Consider the following 19,421-nt stretch of genomic DNA (forward strand, 5'->3'; position numbering starts at 1 on the left):
AGAAGTGCCAAAAGATCCCATGGTGATAGCTGCCTCTCTTCTTCCCTGCTTCCCACTAAGGATTGTTTGATTAGCAATTTTCTAAATGTGAACCTCTATGATAGTCTGTTTTGTTGTGACAGAGTCACAGTCTTGGTTCCTTGTGGATTGGTATTTTAATAAATGAGTTTTTAATTCATTGATTTAAATGCTCTTATTTGAGTAACAGCTCAAAGTGAAAACTAAATTTGTTACTTAAATGAATTATTGCATATATGAAAAGCTTAAACATAGTTTTGTTATCCTGAAATTTCTGTTCATCATTTAAATAAGGAACATATGCAAAGCAAACAAATAAAAAGAGTATTCTAAATATAATTTCTGGTTTCCTGTGCTGCAACTGAGATGAATAGGGAATACTGCTTTTCTTTTCACAATTATATACACAATTTCTCCATAGTAGCAGCTGTTTCTCAGTAGTGAGGAGCATAATTATAAACATAATTCATTATATATTAGAATATTAATAGATATTAAGAGAAAAAATTCTCTTTAGGTATGATAGGCCAGATTTTATCATTTGTAAAAATGCATTTATGATCTATTTTGGGAAAATTGTTTTTAAAGGTACACATGTTTCTCAGAACAGTATTTATAAACTATCTTTAAGCTATTTTTATTCATTTTTTAACTGTTAAGTTCAGAAAAACATCTCTTAAAAACAAATACCTTGACACATAAGTGGCTTTCATTTGGCTTAAGCTTTAGGTCAGATGTCAAAAGTACATTATTCAAAACTGTGAGGTTTTGTTTAATTCACATGCCCTTTTTCTACTCAGAGATAGCAACATAAATAATTCATTAGAGCAAAGGGCTATGCTTTATATTTAAGAAGAATCTATTTAAAATTTTTGCCTGGTTAACAAATTTGTATTTTCTGTGACTTAGGACCTTCTGGATGACCTGAAATCAGAACTGACTGGAAAATTTGAAAAATTAATTGTGGCTCTGATGAAACCCTCTAGGCTTTATGATGCCTATGAACTGAAGCATGCTCTTAAGGTAAAAGAATTAGTAAAAGGAACATACCTATCATGAATAATATTATAATATTATTTTGTGTTGGTAATTACACTTATAGTTAACTTATAGTTAACCCAATAATAGTGGCTATTTAAAATTTTAATATTTTTTGTAGCTTTCCATATTTTATTTTCATGTCTGTTTTCTAATTTTCAGCTGTGTTTAAAAAATATTACAGGTAAAGGGGAAAGGAAAAAAAATAAGTGGGAAATATCAGAAAGGGAGACAGAACATGGAAGACTCCTAACTCTGGGAAACGAACTAGGGGTGGTAGAAGGGGAGGAGGGCGGGAGGTGGGGGTGACTGGGTGGCGGGCACTGAGGTGGGCACTTGACGGGATGAGCACTGGGTGTTATTCTGTATGTTGGCAAATTGTACACCAATAAAAAATAAATTTATTATTAAAAAAAATGTTACAGGTTAAGTATTTTCTCTTTAAAAATAGAAAGTTGCCTGGGATGCCTGGGTGGCTCACTTGTTGAGCATCTGCCTTTGGCTCAGGTCGTGATCCTGGGTCCCAGGATCGAGTCCCACATAGGGTTCCCCCCAGGGAGCCTGGTTCTCCCTCTGCCTGTGTCTCCGCCTCTTTCTCTCTGTCTCTCATGAAAAAATAAAATCTTAAAAATTAAGAAGTAAATAAAATAGCTGCCTGATTATGAAACAAGAATACTGTTAATCATTTTAGGTTAAAAAATGATACAGAAAGAATTTTCAGATAGGAGAGATTTTCTAATGCCTTTTCCTTTCCTTCTATACTTCTAAATACTAAAATAATATATGTAATATTAAAATAGTAGCTGATAATCTTGTTATAATTTCATTGTAGCAAATAACTAAATGTATATTCCCTTTACTGATGTTTGGAATATTACATAAATATGACTACATTGAAACATTTGTTTAGACTTACGGGACAGGAAGTAGTACAATCAGTGGTAGATTTTGAATCAATGAAGTGAGATTTAACAACAAGGAGATAGTATAGCACAGGGATTGTTACTTATGGAGTGAAAGGAGAAGAGGGCTTCTCAAGTTAGGAGCCTTTCTGTGCTTACTCAGCATTTCTGGGCTTCATTTTCCTACAGTGCTTCTTTTGGAATAAACAAAATCTCAGGTTATTGGGAAATGGCCTTTTGGTGGAGTACTTCTCAAATGTCAGGAGTAATTGAAATTCTGCCAGAAGCAGAAACATAGGTTTTTCAATGCTTGATTTTTGTAAAAGATACAGAGATATAAAGAGAATAAGACTTAAATATACCTTAAAAATTAAGTTCAGCTCTAGTATTGCTTCTGTCTTCTAATTTAGTAGTGTAGATAGACTTTTATAATCAGAAAAAGGAAAACCAACTAAAATTACAGTTGACCTTTGAATGACACAGGCTTGAATTGAACATACATTGATTTTTTTACATTACAGTATAGTTACTGTATTTTCTCTTTCTTATGATTTTCTTAATAACATTTCTCTATTGTAAGAATATAGTATGTAATACATATGTACTTACATGTTAATTGACTATTATCAGTAAGGCTTCTGGTGAGCAGTAGACTCTTAGTAGTTCAGTTTTTGGAGAGTTAGAAGTTATCTACAAATTTTCAACTTGGGAGGCGGTCATTGCTCCTAACTCACACATTGTTCAAGGGTCATCTGCATTTTCCAAAAATTCAGAAAACATGTTTTGATTCCTTTGTATTGATCCAGTTCTTAATAATGAAGCAATGCTACATTTATTATTTTCTTTGGTACAGAATTGGAAATTCCATAGAGAACTTAATTTGAGGGCAATGGGTTTTAAGATACAGATTGTTTAAGTATCAGTGCTCCTCCATGTAAATTTATGTCAAACTTTCAGTTTCACTCTTTTAGCCTTTTAAATTTCATGTTTCATTAACATGTTTTACTTTTAAACTATTTAGAACGAAACTGATAAAATTACAAATTTACATAGTCTGTTATGTGTTATATATTACATACATGCAATAAGCATTGTTTTTCATTAGACAAAAAAGGATAACATTGTCTTTGGAAATAAATTTAATTGGAAATTTTTTATTTCTATAAATAATAACTTGCATACAATGAAGTGAATATTAAGTTGGATAATTTATATATTTATATAATTATGCAATTTGGGTAACACCTATTCTAGGAAAATAACTTTATTTAATTTTATTGACATCCATTCTCTATTAAAAATAAATTTCCAAACAGGGAGCTGGGACAAATGAAAAAGTGCTGACAGAAATTATTGCCTCAAGGACACCTGAAGAATTGAGAGCCATAAAACAAGTTTATGAAGAAGGTAAATGTTTTGAATTATATTATCCCTTCATCTCCACTGTCACTTTTTCATTTTTCTAAAGTGAGTGCAGCTCTTTGTAGTTACAGGAAGCAGGCTGTACATGATTGCTAAATGAACGAATGAGCAAATGAATAAGTACAATTCAAGCTAGTTTTCTTCTTCAATAAGGAAAATACTGCTTTTTTACTATACCTATCTCTATTTTGGTACTTAAGAGAAGCTTCTGATGAAGATGGGAGTTTACTTTTATGTAGAATTTGCAACTAGTGTAGAGATACAGAGGTTGTTTTCTTTTACATGAACTTCAAGATGTAGGTGACTTTTCTTCCTGAAAATAAAATCAATTTTATGTTAGTAGAAGTTAAGAGTTTTAGCTTAAAGTCCTTTTTGGAATTTAGGAAAAGAAACTGCCCAAACCAGAGTTGATAAAAATGTTTGAGTAAATGTGTGTCATTGTAGCTAATGGCAATGCTTGAATACTCTGCATTTTAATTTTTCCCTTTGGTGTGCCTTACTTTTTTTGTGAAAAGAAATCTGTATTTCTAAAAAATCTAAATCTAAAGTATATTCTGTAGGTGGAACCAAGAAAACGAAATAAAAAGTAAAGGTAGAGTGTTCTTTTCTCATCAGATTTTCTGTATCAGACTCTTACCTGACTGAGGAGGAGCAGACTATCCAAGTTGTCAGCTCAATCAACAGACCAACAAGCTGAGTGCCTTTAGCTAGGAAAATGGGTCCCTATCTTGGCATTATTTTATTAATCTTAATTTTTAAAAAATTTTTATTTATTTATGATAGTCACACAGAGAGAGAGGGGCAGAGACACAGGCAGAGGGAGAAGCAGGCTCCATGCACTGGGAGCCCGATGTGGGATTCGATCCCGGGTCTCCAGGATCACGCCCTGGGCCAAAGGCAGGCACTAAACCGCTGCGCCACCCAGGGATCCCTATTTTATTAATCTTAGAAGTAAGATTGTAACTCAGCAAATCAGAACAGTATGAAATTTAAATAATTAACTTTCTGAAGTGCTGGATCTTTTTGTCCTGCTTCTCTTTGTATAGTTGGATAGGTCCCAACCATTAAAGCAGAGGAAATACATGTAACTTAACTACAGAACATCACCTGTGAGTTTTATTTGATACAATATTCAAAGATCTCCTTCTTTTTTTAAAGAGTTTATTTATTTATTTATGAGGCACACACAGAGAGAGAGAGAGAGGCAGAGACATAGCAGAGAGAGAAGTAGGCTTCCTGCAGGGAACCCAAGGTGGGGACTCAATCCCGGGACCCTGGGATCACACCCTGAGCTGAAGGCAGATGCTCAGCCACTAAGCCACCCACCCAGGCATTCCTCAAAGATTTCTTTATAGGGATGTTGACATTTGTGAGTGATCCTTTGTATGCTGGATGACAAGTGGGATACTGTAAGGATATAATAATGGTGTATGGTCACATACTATGTACTAGCTGTGTGTCTGGTGGTATCCTGGCTATCATGAATGACCTAAAAGATAAATATAACAAAGCTCCTGTCCTCAAGGAATTTGCAATCTATTTAGGGGTGACATGACTTAGAAACTCTAGCAGTTGTTAAAGGATAGCAAAACACAAACTAAAGTCAAATATCAAAAATGTTTAAATGCAAGAATTCACTTAGAGCAGAGAGATCATCAAGGCTTTTGATGTTAGGAGAGGCTCTGTGGTGCAGTCAGACAAAGTTTCAAGATGAGATAGGTTTTGGGTAGGTGAAGAAAACATCTTTGGTGTGTTAGTCCCTGTCTGCAATGGCATGGTGACTGGAGTGAGAACAGTATACTGAAGGAGTGAAAAGAACCTGGCCGTCATGGAGGTATATCTGTGTCTCCTGTGGGAGGTCAACTGAGTAAATGCAGGCTGTGTTCTTGATTGTTTTACATGACTGGATGAGAAGTTTGCACTTGATTCAGAGGTAGTTTAAGTTCTTGAATGAGCAGTGGAGTATTGAAGGAACAATTGAAGGAGAAAGGAGATTTGAATCAAGAGGCTGATTAGGTAGCTGCACATGTGAGGAGGAAAGCTAGGCAGTTGTGGTCCAACCTAGCTGGGCCATAGGTTGGTGGGAGGTAGGAAGGGGAGTAAATCACAGAGAGGAGAGCTATTTCAAAAGATTTGGTCATTAATTATATATAGGTTTTGTAGTAGACCAAGGGATAGAAGAAGATTCCTTCAATGTTTTGTATTTGGGTAACTGGTTAAAATATGCATGTAGCTTTTATGGACCTTTTAAAATAGAAGTGTTAGGCTTTTAAAGTTTGTCTGCTTTCAAATAATGATTAAATATTTAAACGTCTTAGAGCTGCCTTTAATAGCAGCTGTTTGAGAGTTGGTGAAAAGGGCATGTAGACTTTTGTAGATACCCATTCTCCTCTTTCCTATGGCATTATGTTGAATAACTGGAAATAGAGGTGGGAAGGGGCATATTTTAAAATATCACTGCTGTCTCTCAAAGTTAACTTTATTTGCTGCCGAGGAGAAAATACCGTATTAGGGGAAAGAATAGCCATGACTAAAGAAAGAAAACTCAGAATTTTAGAGGATAGAAGACCTTTGGAAACTAATCATGAAAAACATTTTTTTAAAAAAGCAATACAGAGTTTAAAATTACAATCAATTATATGTTAGAGGCTTTCCCATACGATCACATGTCTACAGAGTAACAGCTGCATTGGTTGAGAGCATTTCTAAATGGCTGAGTCATGGATTTAGGCTTGAATTGAGTGCTTTTCGGGGACTCTGTTTTCTACCTGCAACTCATTTAAGTATTTGCCTTTAGTCTTTATAGTACTCAGAGTTGGAGTAGAGAACATTTACACTAATAAAATATTTCTTCCTTTATGTCTGTTCCATTTGATTAATGGGGTAGGATATCTTTTTTTAGCTTAAAGAAGTTATAAGTAAGTATGAAATTATTCTGTTGCAGAATATGGCTCAAGCCTGGAAGATGATGTGGTGGGGGATACCTCAGGCTACTACCAGAGGATGTTGGTGGTTCTCCTTCAGGTACTGGGTGGAAACTATTTAAAGTTTGATTAAAAAATCTGAAGCTGGACTGATCTGAATCTAGATAAGTAAGGTCATTTAAAATTCTCTAATCATTTCTGGTACTTGCTTGATTGTGGCTGTATGTTGCCTGTGTGTGTTTGTGTTTCAGAATATCTGACCTTAACTCTTAATAGCGCCTAACTTATTTTTAATTTTTTAAAGATATCATTGTTTCATTCATAGGATTTAAAATAAAGAGGATCAAAAAAAATAAAGAGGATCAGATTGATTTGGACAGTGCTATGTGATGATGTGAAATATTGTAGAATTGGTATCTTAAAGTCATATTATTCCTAAGAGAAAAGCTTTATGTGCACAACCATCAAGTGGAACCAATTTTCCTTTTGAATAAAAATGCTCATGTAATTCAATAATGTGACATTATCTCTTAAAGGCTAATAGAGACCCTGATGCTGGAATTGATGAAGCACAAGTTGAACAAGATGCTCAGGTGAGATGTGATAACTGTGAAATCAATGCTGTGGAAACTCCTAATATATATTGTGATAGTATCTAAAAATAATCTTATTGATGAATGCCTTACAAATCATAAGATTCGTGTAAGTATATTTTTCTCATATTGATCTGACAACTATTTTGTCCTAAAAGTGAAATGAAATAAAATGAATTATATATAGTGAATTTTGCCTAGATTTTTTTGGGGGGAGTGATTATGGAAACTCACAAAATAGATCATTTTACTGAGAATCACAGGTATTATTAATTCCAGTGCCAGTGAGGCAGTAGGTGTCCTTGGCAGGAGAGGATAAAGAAAAAAGAATAAGGTATTTTAGTGATAGATGGTGTTTTAATATGTAGTAGATTACAAGTTAACTGTACTATTTAGGAATTCTTCTACCTTTCTTTTGATAGAATTCTTTTTTTTTTTAAAGATTTTATTTATTTATTTATTTATTTATTTATTTATTTATTTATTTATTTATTTATTTTTTATTCGTTCGTTCATTCATTCATTCATGAAAGACACAGAGAGAGAGAGGGGCAGAGACACAGGCAGAGGGAGAAGCAGGCTCCATGCACTGGGAGCCTGATATGGGACTCGATGCTGGGACTCCAGGATTACACCCTGGGCCAAAGGCAGGCACTAAACCACTGAGCCACCCAGGGACCCCCTTGATAGAATTCTAAATAGGATTGTTCTCTTGTCAGCGCTTTTTAATGATATCCAAATGAAATTCTGTACTTAAATGGCTTTCAAATGTAGTATAATCTCACTGTGGTTAATAAGTAATCCCATGTTAACTATGGAGAACAAACTGATGGTTACCAGAGGGAAGGTGGGTGGGGGAAATGGGTGGAATTGGTGATGGGGGTGAAAGAGTGCACTTATCATGATGAGCACTCAGTAGTGTATAGAATTGTTGAATCACATATCATACACCTGAAACTAATAAAACATACTGTGTGTTAAGTATACTGGGATTAAAATATGTTTTAAAATCTTAAAAACATAAGTAGTTAAATGTGGGAAATAAATGTTAGGAAATTTGAAACATGAGACTTGAAAAATGGAAATTGGTAATAAAGGATTATTTGCCATCATGGAATCACATACCATAATCCTGTCTCTCTGGTCACATATTTGAAGTAATATGCAATTCTGATTGTTAGTCAAACATCACTGAAAAAGGAAGAGCCATATTCACTCTTCCAGTTGACTGTACACTATGAAACAACCATTTCTCTCTACAGAGCACTCAGTGTATAGCAGTACTCGTCAGACTTTTTTTTTTTTTAAAGCTTTTATTTGTTTATTCATGAGAGACACAGAAGCCAGAGACATAGGCATAGGGAAAAGAAGACTCCTCACAGGGAGCCTGATGGGGGGCTTGATCCTGGAACTCCGGGATCATGCCCTGAGCTGAAGGCAGAAGCTCAACCACTGAACCACCCAGGCATCCCACTTCCCAGATTTTTAAATGCATGTGAATCACCTGGGGATCTCCTTAAAAGGACAGAGGGAGAGAGAGCAGGAGCAGGGGGAGGGGCAGAGGGAGAAGCAGACTCCTCACTGATCAGGGAGCTTGATGTGGGGCTTGATCCCAGGACTCTGGGATCATGACCCGAGCTGAGGCAGACATTTAACCCACTGAGACACCCAGGCACCCTGGATTCTGTAGTTCTAATAAGCTCTCAGATGATGCCTCTGTGGTCCTGGGTACCAGGGCTATATAGGTGTCACTTCCTGATGTGCAGAGAATGTGACCATTCAGAACCATGAAGGGGAAACTTTATACATCTGAAAACTGTTTTATGAAGATATTCCTTGAATAGAATTCAAGCTTTCTTTACTCTTTCAGTGTTCAGAAACAACATAGAACATGGTACACTGGCTATTAGTTTTTGATTCTTTAAAATGTATTATAGAGGCACCTGGCTAGCTCATTTGGTTGGGTGTCTAATGCTTGATTTCTGCTCAGTTCTTGACCTCAGAATCCTGAGATGGGCTGCCTCAGGGCCTCAGGCTCTGTGCTCAACAGGGAGTCTGCTTCTTTTTTTCTCCCTTTCCTTCTGCCCTTCCTCTTGCTCACATCCACATGTGAGCTGTCTCTCCAACCAATCAATAAATCAGTCTTTGAAACAAAAGTATTATTAATAAATTCAGCTTATTAAAAATAATTATCCTTTTGGTGTTATGTAAAAAGGAGAAATTGCTATTTCTTTCTTAGCAAGAGTAGCTGGACTGTTACCACTAATGGGAATTTAAGATTTCTTAATTGAGAGTAAGCCAAGACAACCAAAGGGCCCTTTTATAAGCTCTTAGAGTTTTTTCTCTACTGATACTTGGCACTAAGAGGATTCCTTTTATTTCAGGAATTTGATAAGCCACAGTGAATTGTTCACCTGGGAATTTAACATTTTATAGATAATCCACTTTACTTTCATTCATTCATTCATTCATTTATTTTCTTACATTTTTAATATGTTAAACTGATTTTACCTCCTCCTCCTCCGAATCCTGGTTTCCTGATCTTGGAGAGAAACCTGAATTTTTAGGGGAAGGAGGGGGAAAAAAAGGGAAAGAGAAAGAAATCAATGTTTATTGAGTATCTACAATTGATTACATAACACTGATGGATTCATTATATAAGTTACATAATCTCCATTAATGACTCTGTAGAAATATTATTCCTACTCTATAGGTGAAGATACTGAGACTTAAGAGATTAAGTAACTCATCTAAGATCTCACAGATAAGGATGAGACCCAGATTTTTTTACTGCAAAAAATCTGTACTTTGCACTGAACCAGAGGTTATCAAACTATGCTAAACCATAAAGCCCTCTCTGAGGGAAGGGGGAAGGGTGAGCAGATGTGAAGGTCCCTCATGCAGAGCAGCTCCTTGGGTATTTGGAATCCTCATTTAGAAGAAAGCACTCTTACATTAAAGTGAAACCAAAAAAACTTGTAAATATTGTTCTGCATGAAGATTATCATTACTGCATATTATTTCCATAGTAGTTTAAAATAGATATTGATCTCAAACATGATTCTTTCAAGAAAATGAAGAAATTATAATTTTAAATAGCTAACTCACAAATTATAACAGGCTTAATTGCTGTATCTACTAAAGAGAACTTCTAGAAATATGGAATAGTTCTTAAGAAAGGAGTGCTTCAGCAATGGTTGCAGTATTTTAGAGGATGCACCTTCTCTTTTAGGTGTTAATGTGTATGTATGTATATCTTATCTATGTGTAGAAAACATACTAGAGGTAATAACCAATATCTTTAGGATATTGGCATTCATAGTAATTTTTTTCTTATTTATATTTTATCTCTTGTACAAAATTTCTCAGTGAACATGTGTTATTTTTGTTATTAGATTTAAAAAGTTATTTTAACACAGATCTATAATACCATGGTATAGTTCTAAAGTTGAAATATTTGCATGACTTTCATAGTAAATATTTTCAGTTTTGAAGAACATGCTCACATGACCAAGGTTGTTATTATTTATTTTTATCATTAAGATAAATTATTTTCAAAATTAAGTATAAAAATACAACACATTTTTCAAAATTCCCTGGAAATACAACAAAAAATATTTGTTTATATGAACCCTAAAAAGCATATATTTTCCATGTAAAACAGTAAAAATAGACACTCAAACTATTCAAGTATATGTTAATTTCCTGCTGTATGCCAGGCATTGTGCTATACCCACAACCTTTTAAAAATTCATTGTGATCTTTTAGAAGTGTGAAAACTCTCTGTAGCTAGTTTTGATTAAACTGCAGTTGAAAGAGGAAATATGGAGTTTATGTTTTATCATGTGTTGCTGAACAGCTGCCAAGTAAACAAAACAAAACCTAGACAATTTAGCTCCTTAGCTAAATTCTTTTCCAATCTGTAAGTGGATTTGTCAATGGTGAGGTAATCAGAAATTTCCACCAACCACACTGTTGTCCTTGAAAGCCTGGAAATGCAGTGGACATTTTGGGAACATTTAATCACCAGATTGATGTGATTTATTGCTTTGACTTATTAATCTCTGTGGTACAGTTCAGTGGCATGCTCCAAAGTAGCTCCAAATGCACCTCACTGAGTTTAGGAAACATTAGAATTGAAAAGTATATGATGATGAATCAGGCAAATTATTGTACAGGGAGTAAAACACAGGTGTCATTCAGAACCTGGAAAGGAGATGGAGGAACAGTTTACTAACTGAGGTTGAAATCTTCACAGGCTTTGTTTCAGGCTGGAGAACTGAAATGGGGGACGGATGAAGAAAAGTTTATCACCATCTTTGGAACACGAAGTGTGTCACATTTGAGAAGGGGTAAGTGAAAAAAAATGTGTCTGGTACAGGTACTTTGGTTAATTTTGAAAGCACAGGAGCCAATATGCTAAAATATGTGCTATATAACAGGTACTTCCTGAGTGAATCAGTTTTTGTATTTCTTCCTTTTGGTAACCTTGAAAAATCTCATAATCCTCTTAGCTGCTATTATAATTTTTACAAAACTAGAGATCCTTAGTCCCCCCTTTACTATCAGGGTGATGAGGCAACTAAGCCTCTAGACACTAATCACTGAGCTATGGCTCACTTCAAGTATTTCCTCCTAAATAGTGGTATTTATCAGTTCTTGTGGTATCAAGTGGGAATGAGGTCAAGTGATAGGAAGCCATACTAACTGGGGCTTTAAAAATGTTTTTTCTGTAGGTAAGCTTCCTTGGCTGATTTGGCAGGACCTGGGCTCTTTCTGTTTTTCTGTTCCACTGTCCTTGGTGTTTTGGGGTTTTCTTTCTCATGCTCTGTACCTCATTGTCATAGGGTGGCTTACTGTAGCTCCAAATTTATCAATATTAACAGCAAGAAGAAAGGAAAGGGGTAAATTAATCATATCTGCTTATCAGCTCTTAATAAGGAAAGATTTCTCAGAATCCTGTCCAGCAGATTTACCTTTGGTTCTCATTGGTTGTAACTAGTAAGTAGAGGCTAGAAATTGAGTGAACAAAGAACATTTATAATCCATTGTTTAGGGCTTGGTATATTGAAGCTCTGTGACAAAGTCAGTTTTGTCGGCAAGGAAAAAGGGGAAATTTGTGTTCAGTAGGACAATACTTGGTTAGAAAAAATATTTACTTTCTGTACAGAATGATCTTTACATGATTGAGAAATTATTTTCCTTTTTTATAGTGTTTGATAAATACATGACTATATCAGGATTTCAAATTGAGGAAACCATTGACCGGGAGACTTCTGGTAATTTGGAGCAACTACTCCTTGCTGTTGGTAGGTAGTTTTACAATGTATATAATATTTATGGTGTTAAGAGCCAAAGTATTTTATTCAATTGAAGTGGTATCTGAAAATAACCACTTCTTTCTTTATGAAAAGAAGGGCTTATTATGATATTTGAGTGAAGCAAACTCCCAAATTTCCAATTCAAAGTCTATTTTGATGTTGGAAATGCATGATTATATGGTTAGTTCATCTAATCCTGTAGAAATACTAAACCAACTGTTTAAAAATCATTTTGAAGCTGTATTAAAAATGCTATTTTATTATGAATCTGAAGTGTGGGCATTATCTCAGATGCTTGTAAATATTATTTCTGATACTTGGTGAAATTTTAGTATCCTTTTGAATACTGTCCTCACAGCTTAGAGGCAGACTGGGAAATTGGCATCTAAATTAGAAAAAAATGTCTTTTGTATGATGGAAGATATGATGATGGTTGTTTTCAGATTATTTTGGAAATTTATTTTAGCTAAATATTCAGAATGATATGGAAAAACTGGGGAACTGAGGTGTGCTGTTTACTGTAGGATAATATACTCTTTAAATCCAGGGAGAATCTAGTCTGAGTTCCCAGTGACCCTAGTTTTCATATGGGTTGGGAGTGAAGCGCTTTCTGCTCTTTGTTTTAAGTATTTGATATTGAGCTTGAGTTTTTGTGATGCCTTCTGGAGAATAAGCTAAAGATGTGTGTGAACTGGCACTAGTAGTAGCCTTTGATTTGACTTCCACAGCTAATTTTAGTTAGAAAGATTTCAGACAGACCCTTAATAATTAAATACACTTAAAATAATGACATTTTTGGTTACTGTTTAAGTTTTGTTTAAACACTGGAAAAGAGAGAATAATTCCACCTCCCAGTCCATGGACTGTAATTTCTGTGTATATGTTAAAGAATTTTCATACGGATAGTTTCTGAAGCTGAGCTGAGGTCTGAGCAGCCTTGACACTGAGTAGATACGTACATGTTCAGGGAAGATGTATGTATCTGAGACACCCTCAGTTTATCTGGATGTCTCTACTGAATTGGGTAAGTCTCATGCTGCTCTGTGTGGATCACAGATAGTAAAGAATATGAAGAGAATATCTAGGTTAAGATTACAGAAATTTCAATAAGTCTGAGATTTGTCAAAGATTAGTTTGCGTTATTTGCTTGAATATATTGGATCAAAAACTTCCAGATGTTTGTATCACTTCCTGAGGGTGAGGAAGATTGTGGTGTAACAACAGCTCAGGCTGCCCAAACTGTGATAGCAGAGAGGAACTCAGAACAGAGGGGCATTGAAAAGCTTGCATGCCCTGTCCTACACGCCTTTCTCTGCAGAACTTGGAACTTTCAGGAAATTCCAACCCAGTTTCTGAGAAAATACTTGGTGAATAGGAGATCAAATCAGCTTGCAAATGAGCAGTTTTTAAGCCTATGTTGCTTTTATGCTTGTAAATAAGTAGAGCAATAAGCATGAAGTAACTTTTGATTTTTAATTATTAATTCTTTTCCTATCAGTATAGCATTTGACCATCATGTTGTTTATTTTCTTAGTGAAATCTATTCGAAGTATACCTGCCTACCTTGCAGAAACCCTCTACTATGCTATGAAGGTAAGTGCATACCTTGAGTATTTCATCTAATTAATTAATCTTTTTAGTTGTCTTTCTCTGTGTATTCTTATGATTTAAATAATAGACTTTGGGGTTTTTTTATTCTCCTTAAAATATGCAGTTCAATTCTACCAAATTGTTTTACTTTATTGATTCATCATAACTCAGGGGAGTTTGATACTGTATTTGACATTTTGAAACAATGTGCCTCTCTCTTTTTCTTTTCTTATAGGGAGCAGGGACAGATGATCATACCCTCATCAGAGTCGTGGTGTCCAGGAGTGAGATTGATTTGTTTAACATTAGGAAGGAGTTCAGGAAGAATTTTGCCACCTCTCTTTATTCCATGATTAAGGTAGTAGAACATTTCTTTAAATTATGTTCAGAAATCCAGAGCAGACCAATAGATAGCATGTAAGACATGGATGGGAGTACCCAACTATGTAAAGTTTAAAATTTTAGTGGTGTGATTAGAGCCATGACTTAAAAAGCCTGGCATATAATGTTTCCTAAAGTACAGATGATGGTTCCCACGTGGAAGATTGGCTCTTGGTGAAGGAGAGGCTCTTGGTGAGCTTAGAAGCATTGTTTAGTAGACAGATGACTCATCAAACCCAGCCCCTGCCCCTGATGATAATGTGTTGGTTCTTTCTCACTTTTATCAGTTCCAGCTGTCTTTATTAGTTCCTCCTACCTTCCACATCGATTTTTCTTTATTGTCTATTATCACCTTGTCTCTGGTATTAGTTCATAGTTCAGGAAAGGATCAACCGTGTCATCAGAAATAAGTAAAAAGAGCTTGGGTATTACTATCATTTTTGTCCCTTTAAAAGCAAGGGAGACTGTGTCCTATATTTAAATTTGGTTTGAGGCCTCTTTTGACTTTCTTTTCTTCCTTTCTTTTTTGTTCTTTCTTTCTCTTCTTTCGTTTGATAAAAGGGAAAATGGGTCATACACAAAGCAGGATCTCAACAAAGCAAGCTTTGCATTTTGTGTGTGGTATGGCTGGATTGAAGGGCACTAGAGTTCTCAAATGCACTCTACTTGATACATTAATTTTTCATACATATCTGTGTATGAGATAAGCAGAGGTCAAGCATATGCTGAAGAGAAAACATAACAGCCACACAGTCCCAGAATTACCTCCCTTAGCCAGACACTTTGTATGTGAGAGTAACTTACAGGTTTAGCAAGCTTCCTTGTTCTCTCTGTTACTTGAGAGAAGAACATACTTTATTCTCTTAGAGCTGTGCCTTTAAGGGTAAATTAGAAAGTTAAACATATGTTAGTTACGTTGGTAGGAAACTCCTTGTAGTACATTCCTGATGTGAAAGTCACATACACAGAGATTATCCACTTGGGGGAAAGTCATATGGCTAAAACTTGTTGCCAGACATTTGGTTTTTCATTGTCTGCAGTTTCTGTGACTCATGGAGGTTAACAGAATACTTTTGGGTTTCAGGGTGATACATCTGGGGACTATAAGAAAGCCCTCTTGATGCTCTGTGGAGGAGAAGATGACTGAGGCATCAGCCAGAGAGAGATCTTATGCTGTGCCTGCCACCGCCACTTCGACCTTCCTTCACAGCTTGCTGCACTTTTTATATGCCAGTGCTTGACACATTGCCTTATTCACGTAGCGTGCTAATAACCAAAGCATACATGCTGCAGAATAAAAATAACGGTGCTTCTTTCTTAATGTTCAATTAAGGTCTTTCTCTTTGTCTGTTGTAGTACTAAAGTGTACTTACGTTATTAAAGTCTAAAGTCTGGGTCATTTAGATTTTCTTTTAAAAGATCAGACTGCTTTTAGCCTTTTTAAAAAAACTTCATTTATATTAAATTGAAAACTGTATTTCCTTAATCGGAATCTTAGCCTTAAAATTATGAAATCCTGGAAGTGTTATTAATCAAGTTTGCTACTAAATTAAACCTGAAAAATTATGGTGGTTGCATTCAAAAGATTAGTAAGAAATAAACATTTCCTTCCCCCTGAATTATGTGTGAGTGTGTGTTCAGAAAAAAATTTAAAACTTACTTGTATTTGTATTTGACTGCGGTTGATACAAGGTTCCTTTAGTTTCAGTTGTACAATATAGTGATTTAGTTTCTCTATGCTAAGCTCACCACAAGTGTAGCCACCATCTGTCACCATATAACACTGTTACAATATCATTTTCTATATTCCTTATGCTGTGCCTTTTATCCCTGTGACTCATTCATTCTATAACTGGAAGTCTGTATCTTCTGTTCCCTGTCACCCATTTTGCTCATTTCTTCCACCCCACTCTCCTCGGGTAACCATCAGTTTGTTTTCAGTATTTATAGATCTGATGCTGCTTATGTTTGTCTGTTCATTTGTTTTTAGATTGCGCATATGAGTGAAATCATATGGTATTTGTCTTTCTCTGCTGACTTATTTCACTGAGCATAATACTATGAACAATGATATCTTTTGATATCTTTTTTCAAGCTAGTCATTGCCAATGGTGTTAACTAACAACTGAATTTACAGTTGGCTTTTGGACCATAAGCTTGAAATGCAACTGCATTCCTCTGCATTGTGGAATGAGGGAGAGGCTAAAGGAGCCTCAGATTTATTTGAAGCATTTTTATTTGGGCATCAGGTAAGGCGATGCTTATGATGCTGGTTGCTTAATAGAAAAGCTATCTTAAAACAACCTAAAAAATAAAAATAAAAAAAAACCCTAAAAATTCAGAGTGCTATTTTTCTCTTTCCTGTTATTCACTCTTTTCTCCTATTTTCATCTGCTACTTTCTTTGAGATAAAAAAAGCAGGCAATATCTGTTAGAAGTAGTTTCTCTTAATTTGCCTTTTGGTTTTCTGCGTTCAAATGCTTTTTGAATTGGTGTCAATTTCTTTTTTGCACTGATACCTTTGGATATGCATTTTTTTAAAGACCATGTGATTACTATTAATAAGACATTTTTATAAATGGACTACTCTTCCTTAGAAAATTTTTAAATAGTAATATTGTTCATGTCACAATCTTGGCTACTAATCAGAATGGACCCTTAAAAGTTATATATGTGTGTACATATGACATTGTGATTTTTTTTTTGAAAGGCTCTATAGGTGATTCTGATACAGAGCCAAGTTAAGAATTAATTGTCTATATATTTTTTCAGTTTTATTAGGATATAATTGAAATATATCACTGTGTAAGTTTAAAGTATACAGCACAATGAATTGATATGTGTATTGCAAAATGATTATCATAATACATTTTATTAACACCCATCATCTCATATCAATTTAATTTTTTTTCAAGACTATTCATCTTTTTTTTAAGATTCATTTATTTATTTTATGATAGACATAGAGAGAGAGAGGCAGAGACACAGGAGGAGGGAGAAGCAGGCTCCATGCCGGGAGCCTGACGTGGGACTCGATCCCGGGACTCCAGGATCGTGCCCTGGGCCGAAGGCAGGCGCTAAACCGCTGAGCCACCCAGGGATCCCCCATCTCATACAATTTAAAAAATGTTTTTTTCCTTGATGAGAACTCTGTAACTGGATCTGTCTCTTAATTCTCAAATATACCGTAGAGCAGTGTCAACCACAGTCATCTTAAAACTGGAAGTTTATACCTTTTGACCAGTTTTATCCAATTACCTCATTCCTCATGCCCCACCTCTGGTAACCACAAATCTGATCTCTTTTTCTATAACTTTGGTTTGTTGTTGTCTTTTAGACACCACATGTGAGATCATAGAGTATCTTTTCTCTGAGTTATTCTACTTAGCATAATGTCCTCAAGTTTCTCCCTTGTCACAAATGACAAAATTTTCTTCCTTTCTATGGCTGAATTATCTATGTGTGTGTGTGTGTATATATATATATATATATACCCCACATTCTCTTTATCTATTCATCACCTGATGGACAATTAGGTTGCTTCCATGTCTTGGCTTATTTGTAAATAGTGCTGCAGTGAACATGGGGTTGTCTCTCAAGCCTTGTGATTATTCAAGCAGCTTATGTTATTCTTAGTGGCTCCCAGGAGTTGAAGGAACACCAAGACCTGTTAGTGTCCTAAAGTGGGAGATCTCAGTCATCACCTAGATTCAAGCTGATTGGAATCCAGACTCTCAGCAGCTTTTAAAGTATGCAAAAATACCTTTTTCTTTTCTTTTTTTTTTTTTTTTAAGATTTTATTTATTTCAGAGAGAGATAGCACAAGCATGAACAGCGGGAGGTGTAAAGGGAGAAGCAGACTCCCTGCTGAGCAGGGAGCCTGAGGCAGGGCTCAACCCCAGGACCCCAGGATCATGATTTGAGCCAAAGGCAGATGCTTAACTGACTGAGTCACCTCAAAAATACCTTTTTTAGGGGAAGACAGGGATGCATGTTTCTGGTTGCTTTCTTTGCACTGAGTCCTAGGGTGATGGCCAGTTAAGAACTGTTTCTTACTTTGGTACTGTCCCATTGAACTGGTGAACAGTCTTTCTGGTTTATCCTCTGGCAGCCTCCACAAAAGCCGAGGTGCTAGATATGTACACAAACTCCCTTAGAAATTGGTGCGGCAATGTGGAGTGGGGCAGAGGAAGGCAATGAAGTAGGCACCTGTCAACCTGCTGGATATTTGATTGGAAGCTACCCCATGAGCCACAATATAAAGATAAGCTAACAGGCCTCTTTTACAGAAAGACTGGGCACGCGTTTCACTCTGCTAGTTCTGTGCTATTATGCCCTGGGGTAGGTAGCTGGTTAAAAACTATTTCTCCATTTATAAAAACCCTCAGGACCTGTGAGCACAAGCCATGCTGGCCAGCAGAGCCAGGTAATCAACACGTATCCCCTGGGTGGCAGCTGTAAAAATCAGCCGAGTGTATAAGTTCCCACCCAGGGGCACCAGTGAACCTGACCAAAGCAGAGAGAGGTGCAAAGAAGAGCACCCATTGGCCTCTGTCACCGGAGAGCAACTCCGTAGACCTAAGGTGTGCTAAACCAGAAGCCTGCCCCTTAGGCTGAAGCTTTAAGACAAGCAAGTAGGCCTCTTTAAAGGAAAGATTGAGGGTGTTTCAGTCTGTGTCTGTGCTTGGGTTTGGTAGCCAGCTATGCACCATTTCTTCCCTTGTTACAGACCCATCAGACTCACGGATGCAAGCCCTGCCGGCCACTTGGGCCAGATGATCAAAGGGTGTCTCCTGGGTGGCAGCCATAAAAACGGCACTAGACATGTGTACCAGAGATCTCGATCACTCAGAGTGAGAGTGAGAAGACAGTGCCAGTCCTCTGAGGTCTTTACAGAGGATTACAGTCAGCCCTTAGGATGTATGTTTAATTACAAGCCTGCCCCTCAGGCTGAAGCTATGAGGATTAGCTAATAGGCCTCTTTCACAGACTAGGCTCCCCAGTCTATTGCCTCTCAGCTATACCCTGGGCATGGTACCCAGTTAAGAACTCCTTCTCTATTGGTTTCAGTCCTTTGGGACCTACAAGCATAAGCCCTGCTAGCCACCAGAGCCAGATAATGAGGAGGAGTATCCCCTGGGTGGCAGATGCAAAATTCAGGACTTCACATGACTGTGTGTAAGTGCCTTTCTGGGAGTTACTGGTGACCTGGAGTGAGGCAGAGGGAGAGCA

General features: G+C 36.2%; 1 protein-coding gene across 1 annotated transcript in view; it reads left to right on the plus strand.

Annotated features, from left to right (window-relative positions):
* ANXA5 (annexin A5) overlaps positions 1–15,808 on the plus strand; it is a 30,207-nt gene extending 14,399 nt beyond the window's left edge. The window contains exons 5-13 of the mRNA XM_072788550.1: positions 928–1,041; positions 3,275–3,365; positions 6,325–6,404; positions 6,841–6,897; positions 11,156–11,249; positions 12,111–12,206; positions 13,753–13,811; positions 14,044–14,166; positions 15,274–15,808. Of these exons, the coding sequence (XP_072644651.1) occupies positions 928–1,041; positions 3,275–3,365; positions 6,325–6,404; positions 6,841–6,897; positions 11,156–11,249; positions 12,111–12,206; positions 13,753–13,811; positions 14,044–14,166; positions 15,274–15,336 (777 nt within the window). The 3' untranslated portion in view covers positions 15,337–15,808. The remainder of the gene's footprint in view (positions 1–927; positions 1,042–3,274; positions 3,366–6,324; positions 6,405–6,840; positions 6,898–11,155; positions 11,250–12,110; positions 12,207–13,752; positions 13,812–14,043; positions 14,167–15,273) is intronic.
* Positions 15,809–19,421: the final 3,613 nt, after the last annotated feature.

This window comes from Canis lupus, chromosome 20, assembly GCF_048164855.1.
Source record: "Canis lupus baileyi chromosome 20, mCanLup2.hap1, whole genome shotgun sequence".
NCBI lineage: Eukaryota > Metazoa > Chordata > Mammalia > Carnivora > Canidae > Canis > Canis lupus.